Genomic DNA, 20,139 nt, shown 5'->3' on the forward strand with positions numbered 1-20,139 from the left:
TAGTCACCTGCACACACAGATATCCCCCTAAAATAGCTAAAACTAAAAACAAACTAAAAACTACTTCCAAAAATATTCAGCTTTGATATTAATGAGTTTTTTGGGTTCATTGAGAACATGGTTGTTGTTCAATAATAAAATTAATCCTCAAAAATACAACTTGCCTAATAATTCTGCACTCCCTGTAGAGTAAAGCAGTCTTCCCCAGAGACTGCATGCAAGGATTCCTGCATCTCTAAAGCTATGAAAGACTCTCAAGGGAAGGCAGACTTTCTGATGCCATGCCGTAGTTTTATTCTGGCTGCCTCTCAGCATGTTTGACATGCTGCCGCTGGAACTCCGGCCGCCCCGTTATAGTCAATGGGGCCGTACCGGTAGTCCGGGGGTATGCGTGAACTAGCAGCAGCACGGATCCAACAGGCTGTTCACCCGCCGGAACAACCTGATGGAGTTCCTTGCTGCTAGTGTTAAACTAGCCTTATCCTGTTAACCCGCCGGAGATATACCACTGATTAGTATCAATATGACGATCAAGATTACCTTGCTATTGAGTTCTCTTCCGTGGTAGCTGAAAAGTACCATGGAAGAGAATTCAATAGCAAGGTAATCTTGATCGTCATATTGATACTAATCAGTGGTATATCTCCGTCGGGTTAACAAGATTAACGGCGGTGAAGGTAGTGCGTGGTACTTGGTAATACTAAAGCTATATTGAGTGTCTGTTGGCAGCAGGTCTTGCGGTACTGCTGCGGTACTGCAGCAGAAGTATTGTAGAGCATAAGCGCCAGTGGAACAGTATATAATCTAAACTAGGTACCAGCCACCATATTGGGCAAAGAGGAACTTTGGCAGGTGGAGGTTAGAAGTTTCGTCAGCAGCAGGGACACCCTCATCCCCCCAGTTATGCTAAAAAGTTTAATTATGGGGCCCACACCAGATTTTTTGCCCAGAAGCTCCCACTAAACTTAATCCAGTCCTGCTCTTTGGTCACTGATAGCAATAAAAACAAAAGAAGGGAATAAAGAAGATGTGTATGTAAATCTTAAACCCATCTGCTTTACATTGATATCATAGCTATCATCAAGGTACTGGTCTGACCACGATTTTACAAAGCGTACAAAAAAACTATGTAATTAAAAGGGATGTTTTTTGACGGACTCCTCTCTCCATATACCCTCTTAGAGATTATAGGCATTACAGAAGGATGTGCGTTTGCTCTAATCTAACTATCAGAAGGAAGTGATATGGCAGAGATTCCACCACCAGCAACTAGGCCAGGTGGGAATTAGGCTACTTTCACACTGGCGTTTTGGCTCACCGTTTGTGAGATCCGTTCAGGGCTCTCACAAGCGGTCCAAAACGGATCAGTTTTGCCCTAATGTATTCTGAATGGAATGCCTCCTTTCCGTCTCCATTCCGCTTGGAAACGCGAGTGTGAAAGTAGCCTTAAGCTTGCGCACTAGCGGATTACTGTTTCTTGGCCGCACATTCCATTACCCTTGCTCCAGACCCTGTCTATTTGCCAGGACAGGGAACTCGACATCCAGTCATTTCAATGGCAACTAAGTACTGTTGCATATGATCTGCAGCGACCACTAAAGGGGAAATAGCTGGGAGGTCATGGCCATCAGCTGTTTGATACTGGGACCCAGGGGTGGACTGCTGGTCACCCCAATAACTGCACTTTGAAAAATCATGCTGCTGAAAGGTTTTTTTGATCTTGAATAAGCTATCCTCATTAAAAGAGTCCTCCAGGCTTTCCTATATTGATAACCTATCCTCAGGAAAGGTCATTAATATTATTTCGTTAGGGTCTGACACTCGGCACCACTGCCGGTCAGCTGTATGAGGAGACGGCGCACGCAGTGTGCGCGTGCCGTCTCCCGTCTCTGTTCCTGCTCGCCGCTGCTTTTCCATACACAATAGACAAAAGCGATGAGCAGGAAAAGAGAAGGCAGGCGCTGTATCCTCATAGTTGATCGGCGGGGGTGCCGAGTGTCAGACCCCACCAATCTGATATTGATTACCTATCCTGAGGATAGGTCATCAATATATAAGTAGCGCAAAACCCTTTAGTGACAATATCTTTAAGAAACTTCCTGTTATGCCAGCACACATGCTAAATCCTAAAACTGAAACGATACTGTAGGTTTATCATACAAGGTATATGTTTAGTTTTTACGATGTGAGTCATCCAGTTCCACATGTCCAGGGCTTTTGGCGATACTCTTCCAACAAGTACACAACGTTGTGCCCAAACTGAATGGGCAAGATTTACTAATTAAACTGTGCAAACATTCTAGAGTAATGTGCACAAAAAAAACTTAGCGTACCTGCTTTGCACCACATTTATGACTGTGTTTTAGACAAGTCATCCAACAAGGTGGCATGGATTAGAAAGGGGATCAAGACTGAAACAATATGTGCCCAAAAATGCTGGCGCACAATACTAGTGTAAGGCCTAGTTCACACAAACTTTTTTTTGCGAGTGTACAGGCCGTTTTTTTGTGGTCCGTATACGGAACCATTAATTTCAATGGTTCCGCAAAAAAACTGAATGTACTCCGTATGCATTCCGTTTCCGTATTTCCGTTTTTCCGTTCCGTTGAAAGATAGAACATGTCCTATTATTGCCCGCAAATCACGTTCCATGGCTCCATTCAAGTCAACGGGTCCGCAAAAAAAACTGAACACATACGGAAATGCATCCGTATGTCTTCCGTTTCCGTTCCGTTTTTTCTGAACCATCTCTTGAAAATGTTATGGCCAGCCCAAATATTTCTATGTAATTACTGTATACTGTACATGGCATACGGAAAAACGGAAAGGAAACGGAAACACAACGGAACTCAACAACGGATCCGTGAAAAACGGATCGCAAAAAACTATAAAAGCCATACGTTCGTGTGAACTAGGCCTAAAGGAAGCCAGGTTGTGTAAACAGACCAGTTTGTCTAAAGAGGCACCAGATATATCATCTAGCATCAGCCACTTTGATAAATTCTCCACATTTTAGACTCTCTAGTCTAAGTTTACACTCTCTAAAAATAAGTATCAGGTGCATTTCTAGGCCAAATGGCGCTCATTCTTTTTCTGCTCTGAAGTCCATTCTTTTAGCATGCAGGATTTTTTTTTCTGCTGGTTTTGATGGAATCTGCAATGGAGGCCCTGAAATCTAGTAACTATAACTTAAAATACTACTACTATTGACTCTGTGTAGTCATGTTAATTGCACTGTGTCTGTATAATCATTTTCTGCTGTATAACTGAAAAGCCACTAGTCTCGAAACCAGTTAAATGTGTGGTTTCCTACTGCAGGGTGAATGTAACAAATACACCTTTCCACAGAGTAAACCTGCCATTACTATGTGCTTACTGACAAGCAATGAATACAGAGCTCCAGCTGAAGGCAAATTCTGTCTCTTAGCTACATGTCAGCAGAGTAACAGCTACCATACTCTACTTCCAGACGTTTACAAGAGAAGCCAATTTAAAAAGGTTATTTTCTGGCATGTTTTCAGGTCAGACTTGATCTTCTACCAATCCAACCTTTCGCTTTCTTCTATAATAACTTGCCAAACATGGCGATGGCATGACAAATAAGACCAATGTCCGATAAATCACACTGACTTTACAGTGGGGTCCATTGAGTTCCCTTGTGATTTTTCTCATCAAAATTTGGGTTCTGGCATGGGTTCCTTCATTTTGTCAAGACTTGCACTGAAAACAATGCTATTCTTTCCATCAAAGTTTTCATTACTGCCAATGACATGCCAAATGGAACCTCTTATGGCAGTGTGAAAAAAACTGTTAGTGGCATCTTACAGATTATGACATAAAGCACATTAAAGAGCACATGTCAGCATCATCAACCCTATTAAACCAGGCATGCAGCCTGGTAGGATTGATCATGCTGATAAAAACAATTCCCTGATTAGGAATGTCCTTTGCCCCATTGCAGAAAAAAAAAAACTGCTTTTATTGATGCAAATAAACTCCCTGGAGCACCAAGGAGCAGGCCAAAGCCTTTGGAGCACCATTTTGTTTACACCCCTTCCTCTAGACTGACAGGGCTAGCCCTGTCTTTTTGTGCCTGCACCGTGTCTCGAGACTTGCTTAGTGGATCTGCTGCTGCACAGATTCCAAATGAGCAAGCACCAAGATCCATCTTCTTGTTACTGCTCTCTCGATTTCTTTGCTTGCTCAGGCGGAATCTGCACTTCTTGGAGAGCAGCAGCCCGGAGGGTATGGTGCAAGGGCAATAAGATTCTTCTGTCAATGCAGGGGAAGGGGGGGGAAGGGACTAAAGCTGAAGGGGCATAAAGAAACTGGTGCTCCGAGGGCTCTGACCGACCACTCTGTGCTCCAGGAAAGTCCTGTGCATATCAATAAAAAATGTGGTGTTCTACGCAATGGGCCAAAGGACAGTCAAACATCAGGGTATCATTTTTATTATCATGATCAACCCTATCAGGATGTATGCCTGCTTTAATAGGCTTGATCATGCTGACAGATGCTCTATAAGATTACATGTTACACAATGTTAATATTGACCTCCAAATTATTGGTGCCAGTATACTATTATGTTGAAAGATCAGAGTGTGCATGGTCACAAGATTTGCAACAGGATAATTGTAGCAGCATCTTCTCCAGGGTAGACTTAGATTTAAGATCAAGCTCTTCTCTCCGCCTCAGAGACAGCTGCCTGGACCCTTTCTCTATCTACAACCACCTTGTTTTAAACCCTACAATGTGCTAGCTTGGATATATTCACAAATATATATATATATATATATATATATATATATATATATATATATATATATATATATACAGGTCCTTCTAAAAAAATTAGCATATTGTGATAAAGTTCATTATTTTCTGTAATGTACTGATAAACATTAGACTTTCATATATTTTAGATTCATTACACACCAACTGAAGTAGTTCAAGCCTTTTATTGTTTTAATATTGATGATTTTGGCATACAGCTCATGAAAACCCCAAATTCCTATCTAAAAAAATTAGCATATCATGAAAGGGTTCTCTAAACGAGCTATTAACCTAATCATCTGAATCAACTAATTAACTCTAAACACCTGCAAAAGATTCCTGAGGCTTTTAAAAACTCCCAGCCTGGTTCATTACTCAAAACCGCAATCATGGGTAAGACTGCCGACCTGACTGCTGTCCAGAAGGCCATCATTGACACCCTCAAGCAAGAGAGTAAGACACAGAAAGAAATTTCTGAACGAATAGGCTGTTCCCAGAGTGCTGTATCAAGGCACCTCAGTGGGAAGTCTGTGGGAAGGAAAAAGTGTGGCAGAAAACGCTGCACAACTAGAAGAGGTGACCGGACCCTGAGGAAGATTGTGGAGAAGGACCGATTCCAGACCTTGGGGGACCTGCGGAAGCAGTGGACTGAGTCTGGAGTAGAAACATCCAGAGCCACCGTGTACAGGCGTGTGCAGGAAATGGGCTACAGGTGCCGCATTCCCCAGAAACGGCGGCAGAAGCGCCTGACCTGGGCTACAGAGAAGCAGCACTGGACTGTTGCTCAGTGGTCCAAAGTACTTTTTTCGGATGAAAGCAAATTTTGCATGTCATTCGGAAATCAAGGTGCCAGAGTCTGGAGGAAGACTGGGGAGAGGGAAATGCCAAAATGCCTGAAGTCCAGTGTCAAGTACCCACAGTCAGTGATGGTCTGGGGTGCCATGTCAGCTGCTGGTGTTGGTCCACTGTGTTTTATCAAGGGCAGGGTCAATGCAGGTAGCTATCAGGAGATTTTGGAGCACTTCATGCTTCCATCTGCTGAAAAGCTTTATGGAGATGAAGATTTCATTTTTCAGCACGACCTGGCACCTGCTCACAGTGCCAAAACCACTGGTAAATGGTTCACTGACCATGGTATTACTGTGCTCAATTGGCCTGCCAACTCTCCTGACCTGAACCCCATAGAGAATCTGTGGGATATTGGGAAGAGAAAGTTGAGAGGCGCAAGACCCAACACTCTGGATGAGCTTAAGGCCGCTATCGAAGCATCCTGGGCCTCCATAACACCTCAGCAGTGCCACAGGCTGATTGCCTCCATGCCACGCCGCATTGAAGCAGTCATTTCTGCAAAAGGATTCCCGACCAGGTATTGAGTGCATAACTGAACATAATTATTTGAAGGTTGACTTTTTTTGTATTAAAAAAACACTTTTCTTTTATTGGTCGGATGAAATATGCTAATTTTTTTAGATAGGAATTTTGGGTTTTCATGAGCTGTATGCCAAAATCATCAATATTAAAACAATAAAAGGCTTGAACTACTTCAGTTGTGTGTAATGAATCTAAAATATATGAAAGTCTAATGTTTATCAGTACATTACAGAAAATAATGAACTTTATCACAATATGCTAATTTTTTTAGAAGGACCTGTGTGTATATATATATATATATATATATATACACACACACACACACACACACACACACACAAATTTATTTAGGGAAAGGCGCGGCACTCTAGTCTTCTATGTGATAGGGTGCAGGTTGTCTTGACCTCCCGGCCAGACAGAATTAAGTAAATATGACAATCGCACTCCAATTTCAATGCAGAAAGGTAGTTCTTTAATTAGAATAGGCAACTTCACAATACGGTGTGACGTTTCGGTCCAAACATGACCTTTATCAAACTCTGTGAGAAAAGGTAGCATATATAGAAATGTAATTTACATGTATCTTATTTCTATATATGCTTTCTCACAGAGTTTGATAAAGGTCATGTTTGGACCGAAACGTCACACCGTATTGTGAAGTTGCCTATTCTAATTAAAGAACTACCTTTCTGCATTAAAATTGGAGTACGATTGTCATATTTACTTAATATATATATATACACAAAAACATACAGCAATTCAATTGGTAAATAAATATGACTGTGAATCACTACATCACAGATCAACACAGGTTCTTGTTCCCCTGAGAGTGATGGGCTGGCATTCCTGGCAGTTACACCAATGGGGTGAGATGTAAACAGCAAGTAGTAGAAAAAGTATTGCCTTCTAGTTAGTAAGTACAAGTTAGTTAACAGGGTTGTCTCACTTCAGCAATTAGCATTTATCATGCAGAAAAAGTTTATACAAGGCACTTACTAATGTATTGTGATTGTCCATATTGCCGCCTTTGCTGGCTGGATTCATTTTTCCATCACATTATACACTGCTTGATCCAGGGTTATGACCACCCAGTAATCCATCAGCAGTGGCCGTGCTTGTACACTATAGGAAAAAGTGCCAGCCTCTCTGGTGTCCAGGAGTGTTGGAGCGTGCAGAGCAACGCATGCGCAGCAGCTACCGTCCAGGCCACCTTGTATCTGCGCTGCATTGGCGTCAGTAACCCCTGGAAACAGGCACTGTACAATGTGATGGAAGAATGAATCAAGCCAGGAAAGGCGGCATTTGGACAATCACAATACATTAGTAAGTGCCTTGTATTACTTTTGTCTACCTGATAAATGCCATTTGCTAAAGTGAGAACACCCCTTTAAGGTCTTCGATAGAGCAGTGTTAGTCAATGCTCTGGAGACTTTATGTCATTATAGATGTATACATACAGTACAGACCAAAAGTTTGGACACACCTTCTCATTCAAAGAGTTTTCTTTATTTTCATGACTATGAAAATTGTAGATTCACACTGAAGGCATCAAAACTATGAATTAATACATGTGGAATTATATTCATAACAAAAAAGTGTGAAACAACTGAAAAATGTCATATTCTAGGTTCTTCAAAGTAGCCACCTTTTGCTTTGATTACTGATTTGCACACTCTTGGCATTCTCTTGATGAGCTTCAAGAGGTAGTCACCTGAAATGGTTTTCACTTCACAGGTGTGCCCTGTCAGGTTTAATAAGTGGGATCTCTTGCCTTATAAATGGGGTTGGGACCATCAGTTGCGTTGTGGAGAAGTCAGGTGGATACACAGCTGATAGTCCTACTGAATAGACTGTTAGAATTTGTATTATGGCAAGAAAAAAGAAGCTAAGTAAAGAAAAACGAGTGGCCATCATTACTTTAAGAAATGAAGGTCAGTCAGTCCGAAAAATTGGGAAAACTTTGAAAGTGTCCCCAAGTGCAGTCACAAAAACCCTCAAGTGCTACAAAGAAACTGGCTCACATGCGGACTGCCCCAGGAAAGGAAGACCAAGAGTCACCTCTGCTGCGGAAGATAAGTTCATCCGAGTCACCAGCCTCAGAAATCGCAGGTTAACAGCAGCTCAGATTAGAGACCAGGTCAGAGCCACACAGAGTTCTAGCAGCAGACACATCTCTAGAACAACTGTTAAGAGGAGACTGTGTGAATCAGGCCTTCATGGTAGACTATCTGCTAGGAAACCACTGCTAAGGACAGGCAACAAGCAGAAGAGACTTGTTTGGGCTAAAGAACACAAGGAATGGACATTAGACCAGTGGAAATCTGTGCTTTGGTCTGATGAGTCCAAATTTGAGATCTTTGGTTCCAACCACCGTGTCTTTGTGCGACGCAGAAAAGGTGAACGGGTGGACACTACATGCCTGGTTCCCACCGTGAAGCATGGAGGAGGAGGTGTGATGGTGTGGGGGTGCTTTGTTGGTGACACTGTTGGGGATTTATTCAAAATTGAAGGCATACTGAACCAGCATGGCTACCACAGCATCTTGCAGCGGCATGCTATTCCATCCGGTTTGTGTTTAGTTGGACCATCATTTATTTTTCAACTGGAAAATGACCCCAAACACACCTCCAGGCTGTGTAAGGGCTATTTGACCATGAAGGAGAGTGATGGGGTGCTGCTCCAGATGACCTGGCCTCCACAGTCACTGGATCTGAACCCAATCGAGATGGCTTGGGGTGAGCTGGACCGCAGAGTGAAGGCAAAAGGGCCAACAAGTGCTAAGCATCTCTGGGAACTCCTTCAAGACTGTTGGAAGACCTTTTCAGGTGACTACCTCTTGAAGCTCATCAAGAGAATGCCAAGAGTGTGCAAAGCAGTAATCAAAGCAAAAGGTGGCTACTTTGAAGAACCTAGAATATGACATATTTTCAGTTGTTTCACACTTTTTTGTTATGTAGATAATTCCACATGTGTTAATTCATAGTTTTAATGCCTTCAGTGTGAATCTACAATTTTCATAGTCATGAAAATAAAGAAAACTCTTTGAATGAGAAGGTGTGTCCAAACTTTTGGTCTGTACTGTACATACATACATGCAAACATTTTCAGAATTATACCAGGGTTATATAGCACTGATTTCATACCTGAGACTGGGAATTAATATTGGCTCCTTGCTTGGTAAGAGTCTTGACGACTTCTACCTGTCCAGCGAGTGATGCAATGTGCAGTGCTGTGTTCCCTTTCTGAAAAAAATAAAATAAATTACATATTACAATATATCTAATTTATTCTTTTATTTTGCTTGCTATGTCAGTATAAACTGTATCTAACCTTTCACTTTTAACCTATCAATGAAATCTTTTCTTTGTATTGCTTCCCTTTTTTGGTCATCTCCACACTTCCATACTTGTCTAAGAGCAAGGGCTCTAAAAATGCTACTACTACAATATTACAGCGGCAACCCATACCCATCAACTCCTTGCTCTCCCTGGAGGGCATGGCCACAGTGCTACTTCCCCAGTTCTTTGGTCTAGCATTCCAGTGGCCTGGACCAGGGGGTTTTCTTCTCCTCCTTACCTGCGGGCCAAACCACCAGAGCAGCTTTGGCTGATCCTTTCTGCAGGCCACACCCTGTTTCTTGCTGGTAGTGTCTCACACTGCCTGTAGGGTCTGCAAACTCACTCTGGATCTTAGAGGGCCACAGCATGCCCACCATAATTTTCCCCAGCCTATGGCCGGTCCCCCAGGAGCTGATTCTCTTGTTAGAGGGTGCCGGAGTAATAGGTTCTAGTCTGCTAGCATCCTGCAAAGGTGTGCTATTCTATGCTTGTTTGCCCATGTATTAACTTCTGCCTTTTTTCAGATTTGACTCCTCACTGTCTGACCTGACCTCTACTTGATCTCCAATCTGAACCTGAGATGCCTGCCCTGACCTCAGACTGTTTATCGGATTGCACACACTCTGCCTCATCTAACCTCACCCTCTTGCTGAATACAGTTATGCATGATTCCTCGGTTCACCACACTGGTGTCTTTCAACCCCTGTGGGTCAGCAGTCACTTTTAAAGAGACTACACCAAGGGGTAGCAGCTTGGTGGTCCCCTTGCAGTGAAGTCTAGATCTCTTTAAAGGGGTTAAAGGGTGACTACCAGGAGGGCCACTTAGATAACCCGTTGAAGAGTAGCCCCAAGCCAAATTTATTCAAGTGGCACAGTGGAGCCATATCAGCTTTGTAACGTACTACTACTACTACTAATAATAATAATAAGGCTCCACAGCAATATGGCATCACCTGTATGTTGTTGCACAAATGCAGGATTACCACAGCTTTCCTATTGGAAAAATGTTGCAATCTATTCCTACCCTTCACGTGATGAAATGCCCAGTGATGTTTTTATCAGTAAATTTCATATGATAATATATGTTCACAATAAGTATATGGTACCTTAGTTGCAGAGTCCACTGCAGATCCTCTTTCCAAGAGTTCCTGCACAAGATAGAGATGACCCTCTTTGGAAGCAAGATGTAAAGCATTGAGTCCATTCTGTAACAAAATAAAGCTCATGACTATACATAGTCACATGGGTAAGGCTGGGAAAAGACACAAAACAATTAAGTCCAACCTATAATTCTACAGTGTTGATTCAGCAACCCATCCTGAAAGTGACTTGGACTATTTGCCTCCATTCCTGACTTTGCTAAGGGGCAGTGCCTTTTTCTGCAGTTATGTTGTTTAAAACATATTTTATTATTTTGTTAGACCACTAGCAATCTTTATTATTTTCTCAGACAACTAGTCAGGGGCGTAGCGAGTGGTGGCAGCTGTGGCACTCGCGCACCCGGACAGTTCAATGATTGACATGGTGGAGCAGGGAGCACTGTTCCGCTGAGCTCAGGCACCCCCCAGCAGGCAGCACATCACACTACTGGCTGTGTGGGAGGAGGGGTGAAACCCCAGGAATCAGCTTCCTGCACAGCCAGCGGCGCATTGTGTGTGTGTGGCCATGTCTACTGTGGCTGGGAACAGCAGATTTGCTGATAATCAGGGAAACAGGTGAGTATTCAGTGATTTTTTTTATGGAGCTGGACGGAACACTTGGGGCCAAAGGTGGGCATTACTTCTGCAAGGGGGACACAAGAAGAACGTAACTACTGTGACGGGCCACAAGGAGGACATAACTACAGAGAAGGGGCCACAAGATTGACATAACTACAGTGAAGAGGCCACAAGATGGACATAACTAAAGTGAAGAGGCCACAAGATGGACGTAACTACAGTGAAGGGGCCAAAAGATGGACATAACTACAGTGAAGGGGCCACAAGATGGACATAACTACAGTGAAGGGGCCACAAGATGGACATAACTACAGTGAAGGGGCCACAAGATGGACATAACTACTGTGAAAGGGCACAAAGAGGACATAACTACAGTGAGGGGAGTACAAGGAGGACATAACTACAGTGTGAGGGCACAAGGAGGACATAACTACAGTGTGAGGGCACAAGGAGGACATAAATACAGTGAAGGGGCACAAGAAGGACATACAGTAACTACAGTGAGGGGGCACAATGAGGACATAACTACAGTGAGGGGGCACAAGATGGACATAACTAATGTGATGAGACACAAGGAGGACATAACTACAGGGAGGGGAGTACAAGGAGGACATAAATACAGTGAGGGGGCACAAGGAGGACATACCGTAACTACAGTGAGGGGGCACAAGGAGGACATAACTACAGTGAGGGGGGGGCACAAGAAGAGCATAACTACAGTGAGGGGGATACAAGGTGGACATAACTACACGAAGGGGCACAAGGAGGACATAACCATAGTGAGGGGGCACAAGAAGAACATAACTACTGTGAGGGGGTACATCAAGCATTAGTACTGTGTGGTAGCAGTAGCACTACGGGGAAAGCAATGCCCTAAAATACCCTGTTATATATTGCGATGGCTCGGTCTTACAGGGCCAGCACAGTATCCCCTGCTGAGGATTTCACAGGGGCATTTACCATCCTTTCCTTATGTGATTATTCTTTCTGCTTTATCACCACAGTGACCTTGTTCTGGATCCAGTGGACATCACACAGGCACGCCAGTGAAACCCTGGATGCAGTAGGTTCTTTCATCTATTGCAATGTGTAATGGTACCGCTACGTGCACCACTGGAGTTTTCCCCTCTTTATGTAAATTTGGGTGGTAAGTACAGGGGTAAGGGGAGGGGTGCAATGCTAAATCCTTGCCCCTGATGATGGAAAGCCTAGCTACACCTCTGCCACTCTGCCAGCAAGAGGACCAAACCCAACAACAATGGCCAACAACTACAAAAATTCTGCATGGTGGTTGATGCAGTAACACATTCAGATTACTAGTAGTGTCAGTGTCTTGCAATGCAAGGGTGAAGTGTACATCTGTGAGCAGCTCTCCTGTGGGATCTGCTTTCTAATTCGGCAGGCAATAGAAAAAGCTCACACTTGTCACCCAGAGCTGCTTTTACAATGCTGAAGGCTTCTGAGCTCAAATCTCCCACCAACCCCTGAAATTCTAATGTCTGTATATATTTTGTAGCCTTTGCATCAGACACTATACAGTAATCTGATATACGGTAGGATATAAATAGCTCTTCTAGAATCCAGGGTAGCACATGGCATTGCAGTTTTCGCACTTGCCACTAGGCCTAAAACATGTCAAGACTTCTTGTCCTTTGAGAACAGTCACAAGGGCCAAAGACACAATGGACAGGAGCTGACTCATTGATAATGGGATGGCTACTAAAAAATTCAGTGCAAAAACAACACAATTTTAAATATTTTTTAAATATAAATAGTGACATAGAAAATGAAAGCAAAATTTAACATAAAAACATGATTTAAACAATAGGTCATTTTCTGATGACACGTCCCCTTCAATATTTAATTGTGGGGCAATGCCTTCAAGTAACAGAGAAGCAATAGCACATCAGTATGCCTAGACATATAAGCAAGGTCATATACTTTGATTTGGAGCAAGACATGTGTGTGTTATTCAGAAATCATGTGTCTCTCAGTGTCATTAACCAATCCAACTGAAAATGTAATACAAAGAAAAGATACAGTATAATAAGGTATTGTGAAAGTGAGAATAAATATAGAACTTAGGGCACGAGTCAAATACTATAGTTATAAATCTGTTGATGCATGAAACCAGAAAATATTCTACCAGCTCTGCAAAACGAGGCATAAATGTGCTTAAATAAGCAATTAGAAAGAAATGCCTAAAACAAATTAATGAATGCAAGTGAAAGGAATGAAAATTTTTGAAGAACATAGAAGTACTATTAATGTCATTACTCAGTGATCTTCCGCCTGCCCCAAAGGCTGAAAATAGAACTTAATGAACGAATATTTTTAGCAGCTGCAGTAAATTTCACATGATTATTCTCCCCGAGTAAAAAGAAAACAAGTGCAAAATAACAAAAAAAAAACCCTATCCATGGCTCCATTAAAGGGGTATTCCCATCTCAGACAATGGGGGCATATCGATAGGGTATGCCCCCATTGTCTGATAGGTGCGGGTCCCACAGCTATCTCGTAAATGCAGCCAGCAAAGTCCCAGAGGGCGCACCGCACATGCTTGGCCACCCTTCATTCATTTCTATGAGGCCGTGAAAATTGCCAAGCTATTTCTGTAGGCCCCATAGAAATGAATGGAAGCGTTGGCAGCGCAAGCATGGTGCACTCCCATTCACTTCTATGGGGAGAGCGTTTGGTGGTGGCCTGACCAGGGTCCTCCAGCCACCACTTTCCCCACTCCGTTCTCGATTCCGGTGTGGGTCCAGCACCTATCAGACAATGGGGATATATCCTAGCGATATGCCCCCATTGTCTCAGATGGGGATACCACTTTAGGACTAGGTTCACATCTGTTCCATTAGGATAGTGGTATTTTATCCAGCAGAATGGCAGAGACCAGCACTTAAGCCCGACAGACGCCATTATAGTCAAAGGGGCCTGTTGGGCGTCATTGTTGTCTGTCATAGGCCAGATTCAGGGTGTCCATTTATTTTTTTCATTTTTCTGTTCCTATAGCAGAACAGAAAAACAGAACTAGCAACACATACTCTACTGTAGGGTTGCACAAGTATCACTACTTTGATGTCTGGTTTGGTTTTTTATTGCACAGCTTAATAGAAGATCCAGTTAAAGACCATGACGTGCACCCAATGTGGCACACACCATGTTTTCATCAGTGGTCGCACAGTGGAAATGGTGAAGGAAGGAGAGCGTCAGTCCCTTCCCACTGTGACTTGGCTGACCACTGCCACCAATAAAAATATGGATCTGCTATGAGCGGCTGATAGTGCTGGGGGTCACAATCTTAAATATGAGGGGCTGATATTGTTGGGATCATTATAATCTAAGTGGTTGATGGTGCTGGGGTCACTTATTAATAGAGGTGGGGCGACAAATCCGTCAAATCCACAAATCCTTTGAATCTTGTTGGATTCGTGGACTCGAATCCCGACGTAATTTAATCAAATTCGAATCCGACGAATCCAGATATCCGCCGCCATGCCGCACAGCGCAGTGGGTGGGTGTATCAACAGAGGGAGGAGGGGCGGCATCTGGATTAGGAATGACAGTGGGGACCGGTGCAGTCCCTGTATTCTAATGCACCGGCCCCGCTCACTGTAGTATAATCTTATGATCTAACCTGCATTGCTAAGAAATAATAATCATGTGTAATTCATCTGTATTACTTACAACATTAAGTTCCGTAGCAGAGAGGAGGGAGGAGGCAGGCCGGGAGGGCGGCGCGTCACTTCCTACGTCATGCGCCTGCGCCGCCCAGTTTATGAATAAAGCAGGCGGCACGGGCGCGTGACGTAGTTAGTGACACGCCGCCCGCCCGTCCTCCCGGCCTGCCTCCTCCCTGCTCTCTGCTACGGAACTTAATGTTGTAAGTAATACAGCTGGATTACACATGATTATTATATCTTAACAATGCAGTAAGATTATACTACAGTGAGCGGGGCCGGTGCATTAGAATACAGGGACTGCACCAGTCCCCGCTGTCATTCCTAATCCACATGCCGGCCACCAGCCCCTGTATTGGGGGTCATTCACACTGCAGGGACACTGTTATGGGGGGGAATCTGTGGATGGCACATAGCATAAGATGCTATATATGAGTCATCCACAGATTCCCCCCCCCCCCCATCACAGTGCCATCCAGAGATAATCATAACAGTGCCACCCAGAGATCCCCCATAACAGTGCCATCCACAGATCCCCCCATAACAGTGCCATCCACAGATCCCCCCCATAACAGTGCCATCCACAGATCCCCCCCATAACAGTGCCATCCACAGATCCCCCCCATAACAGTGCCATCCACAGATCCCCCCATAACAGTGCCATCCACAGATCCCTCCATAACAGTGCCATCCACAGATCCCCCATAACAGTGCCATCCACAGATCCCCCCCCATAACAGTGCCATCCACAGATCCCCCCCCATAAGTGCCATCCACAAATCCCCCCCATAACAGTGCCATCCACAAATCCCCCCCCATAACAGTGCCATCCACAGACCCCCCCCCCCCCCCCCCCATAGCAGTGTCATCCACAGATCCCCCCCATAAGTGTTTGGATCACTTTGTTTCCTACACTGTTCATACAATTCTTATGTACAGGATTCGTAGGATTCGAGATTCAAAATATTCGAGAACCTTTTCGGGTTCGAAAAAAATTGGATTCGTCCCACCTCTACTTATTAATGTGCGGAACATGGTTTTACTACTTTAGTACCTCTATGTGCCTCACAATAACAGTAAGTGACTCCATCCAGTACCTCCTCACATAATGGGCAACATGGGGTTAATGTGTGGGTAGATGATGAGGTTGCTTACTATTAACATAAGACACATGGAGGTCCAAATTGATAAAACCACGTGCCTCACATTAATAGCAAGTAACTCTATCATGTGCCTCACACATAAACCCCATGTTCTCCATTATATCCATTATGTGAGGTAGGGTTGTTGCGGGTATCGAAATTTCGATACCCAATCTATACTTTTGTCTCGGTATCGATACGATACCGGGATTTCCATTTTTTCCATACTGGGCTGCGCAGTCTAGTATCTCTGAACATGAAAGCGCTGCTAATGTTCCCTCAACAGCACAGGGGAGAAGGATGCAGTCTCTCCCTCCCCCTGTGCTGCTGCTGCCACCGATGAACGGAGAGAGGGGCGGGTGCACTGCACCACCAATGATAGGACTTTTCCTACACAGAGCGGCGCCCAGAGATGTCCCTGCACTTACTATTATTCCTGGGCACCGCTTGGTTCGCCCGCTGTGCCCATTACTGGCTCCTGCTCCATATGCCAATTACTATCGGAGCAATGGGGAGGAGACATCAGCTTCTCTAGTGGGCGTTCCTTCTCCCTGTGCTGCGATTGGACAGCGCTACAGCCAGGGAGAAGGAACGCCCACTAGAGAAGCTGATGTCTCCTCCCCATTGCTCCGATCGTAATTAGCATGTGGAGCAAGAGAGGAGACAGTAATGGGGCAGAATTGCATTGCCGGCACCCAGCCCCTAACAAGGAGCTGCGGCACCTGAGGGGTTAACTGCCGCTGATCTGCCAGTAGCCGCCTCATGTATTAAGGAGTAATTATCATTGGTGGCGCAGTGCGCCCCCACCCCATTAAAATCATTGGTGGCACTGTGCCCCCCACCCCCCAGTATTAAAATCATTGGTGGCAGTGGCCACAGGGTCCCCTCCCCCTCATTGGTGTCAATGGCAGCTTCTGATCGGAGCCCCAGCAGTGTAAGCCTGGGGCTCCGATCGGTTACCATGAAGCCCTGGTTGCCATGGTAACATCCCTGATGCTGTGTGCACAGAGCACAGAGCAGCAGGGACAGTGTGAAGTCCTATTCACCCTGATGGAGCTCTATTAGGGTGAATAGGACAAGGGATGAAAAAATCCCAGGTTCTAGCCCCTAAGGGGGGAAATAGTCATTAAATAAAAAGTGTAAAAAATAAAATAAAAAGCCCACCAAAATATTAAGTATGAATCACCCCCTTTCCTAATTTCACATATAAAATGTATAAGCAATAAATAAACATATCACATATCGCCATGTCAGAAAAGTCCAAACTATTAAAATATAAAAAAAATCTATGCAGTGAACGCCGGAACAGAAAAAATAAATAAAAACTGCGCGATTCGCCATTTTTTAAAATGTGGAATGCACGGGGCTTTTATGGTTTAGTTTTTCGCGTAGTATCGAATGGTATCTAGTATCGCAATACTTTTTTACGGTATCGAAACGGATTTAAAAATGTTGTATCGCAACAACTCTAATGTAGTAATTGTTGGGGTATATATTAATGTGAAGCACATGACTATCAATTTGGAACTCCATGTACCTCACATTAGTGGAAGGCTGAAAAGTCAGCCTGAATTTGTGGGAGGGGCATATTACCTTCTTAAGCCCCAGCCCCCAGCTCCTCAGGGCGCTTCTGTTCACATTCTGGATAGGGAGTCGCCTGCTCTGGTGCTGCATCTGTGCATGTCGTGAGTAGCTTTCATCTGGTTCGGTTCGTTTGGTTTCGTTGTCATACACTGCCGTCACGTCTTCAGGAGAGGTAATTTTGCGCAAACAATGCGCCACAAGGGCTCCATCAGCCACGGTCACATACTCCCGGCTCCCAGAGTTGGCATGCGTTCCAGCGTGGAACGCATGCCAATTCTCATGTCCGCACCAAATTGCTTCTTGTCTCCTTCCTTGGTTCCCTCCCTGTGTTCCCCTCCAACTTCCTCCCGAGACAGCAGGGGGGGCAGTGTCTGGCCCGCAGATCCCCCTCTCCACGCGGCCTCCCCGTCCTCACCTCAGGCCCCACTGCAGGCCGGCGTGCGTTCCAGCGTGGAGCGCACGCCGGAAATCCGCCGCAAGGCATGGGCCGGGTCACGTGGTCGGCGTGCGTTCCGGCTTGGAGCGCACGCCGGAGTCCCTCGGCCGGGCCTGGGCCTGGTCGCGTGTGCGGCGTGCGTTCCAGAGCGCACGCCGGAGTGCTTCCGTCAGGCCTGGGCCCATAAATGTACATCAGAAACCCTGTCAAAGTTAAAATCACTATGCACCATGACACTTTTGTTAAGGGAATTAAGCTCTAATTGTTGGGTCATTTTTCCTGTGGATCCTTCTTCATGATAGACAGGCTATCAGCAGATGTTTGTTTATAGTATATATATTCATAGTGTAGAATGATGTCACAGAAGCTTGTGTCTATACTGCTGAAATCTGGATCCTGGTGAATATATTTTATTGTATTTAGTGTTCCCATTAGGTCTACGGCCAAAGCAGGGGTATCTAGCCCCTGGGCAACGTCAGGCCATGCCCTCAAAAAAAATAAAAAAAAATAAATTACATTTAAAAAAAATATATATATATATATATAAAAAAAAAAGAGAGAAACTTAAATTTTTTTTTTTTTTTTTTTTTTTTATTGTATAAAGAAATTTAAATATATCTACAAGTTAATCGGTAGGTTCCAATCTCCAGCCATTTCATACGCACTCCCGCCGTGCGGGAGCGAGGCAGTCATCCTTGGCTCCTCATTCCGCTGGGCTGGAAGAGACCAGGTTAGCACGGGTTAAAAAAAAAAAAAAAAAAAAAAAAAACAGGGGTCTCACCACGAGTAGGCCAGGCTATCATTGCACGCCATACCCATCCAGCGGTCACTAAACGCTCACTGCAGTCATCTATTCTATGGGGGCGACAGTGCCATGTGTTATATGTATGTACTTCACGTTATATGCTGCTGTCTCATCTACTGGTTCGCCAGGCTCATACCTACTTCTGTCTCCTGGATCACCCAGGCTCACACCTACTTCTGTCTCCTGGATCACCCAGGCTCACACCTACTTCTGTCTCCTGGTTCGTCCAGGCTCGCACCTACCTCTGCCTCCTGGATCGCCCAGGCACGCACCTACCTCTGCCTCCTGGATCGCCCAGGCACGCACCTACCTCTGCCTCCTGGATCGCCCAGGCACGCACCTACCTCTGCCTCCTGGATCGCCCAGGCACGCACCTACCTCTGCCTCCTGGATCGCCCAGGCACGCACCTACCTCTGCCTCCTGGATCGCCCAGGCACGCACCTACCTCTGCCTCCTGGATCGCCCAGGCACGCACCTACCTCTGCCTCCTGGATCGCCCAGGCACGCACCTACCTCTGCCTCCTGGATCGCCCAGGCACGCACCTACCTCTGCCTCCTGGATCGCCCAGGCACGCACCTACCTCTGCCTCCTGGATCGCCCAGGCACGCACCTACCTCTGCCTCCTGGATCGCCCAGGCACGCACCTACCTCTGCCTCCTGGATCGCCCAGGCACGCACCTACCTCTGCCTCCTGGATCGCCCAGGCACGCACCTACCTCTGCCTCCTGGATCGCCCAGGCACGCACCTACCTCTGTCTCCTGGTTCGCCCAGGCACGCAACTACCTCTGTCTCCTGGTTCGCCCAGGCTCAAACCTACCTGTCTCGTGGTTCCCCCAGGCCTGTCATCCTCCCCAGTTATGTTCTCTTTCCCTTCTGAACTTTATGGATTTGTTCTCTCAGGAACGTGTTCTGACCGTTCACTTGTACGACATTTGGACCAAGGTCAGGTAACCCAAGACATCAGTACAGGTAGTAGCCTCTAATCCCAGGTACGTTGCCCAGACCGACTCAAGCCTTCTCGTAGGCACCAGTCGTACTACGTTCCGATCCCGTATCCCTCCTTGCTCACGCCAGGAACCTGGTTCAGCACTCCCTCCTCCAATACCATCAGGAGCTACCAAGCCGGTGTCAGGGTTTACGAGGGTTTCGCCAGGTCCCACCCGCTGGGTGGCTTGGACGATGTCTCCTACACCCTGGCGTTTATAGCCCACTGTCACCGCAATCTCAGGCTGTCATTCAACCCCATCAAGCTGTACCTAGCGGGGAGACAGCACTGCGCCATGCGG

At 45.3% G+C, this 20,139-nt stretch overlaps 1 protein-coding gene across 50 annotated transcripts in view; it reads right to left on the reverse strand.

Annotated features, from left to right (window-relative positions):
- Window positions 1-20,139, reverse strand: part of ANK2 (ankyrin 2) — a 524,175-nt gene that overhangs the window by 154,883 nt on the left and 349,153 nt on the right. For all 50 annotated transcript variants that reach the window (XM_044301490.1, XM_044301541.1, XM_044301518.1 and 47 more), the window contains exons 3-4: window positions 10,589-10,687; window positions 9,288-9,386 (exon numbers count right to left, since the gene is read on the reverse strand). In XM_044301490.1, the coding sequence (XP_044157425.1) occupies window positions 9,288-9,386; window positions 10,589-10,687 (198 nt within the window). The remainder of the gene's footprint in view (window positions 1-9,287; window positions 9,387-10,588; window positions 10,688-20,139) is intronic.

The sequence above is a fragment of the Bufo gargarizans genome, chromosome 1, assembly GCF_014858855.1.
Source record: "Bufo gargarizans isolate SCDJY-AF-19 chromosome 1, ASM1485885v1, whole genome shotgun sequence".
NCBI classification, from domain to species: domain Eukaryota; kingdom Metazoa; phylum Chordata; class Amphibia; order Anura; family Bufonidae; genus Bufo; species Bufo gargarizans.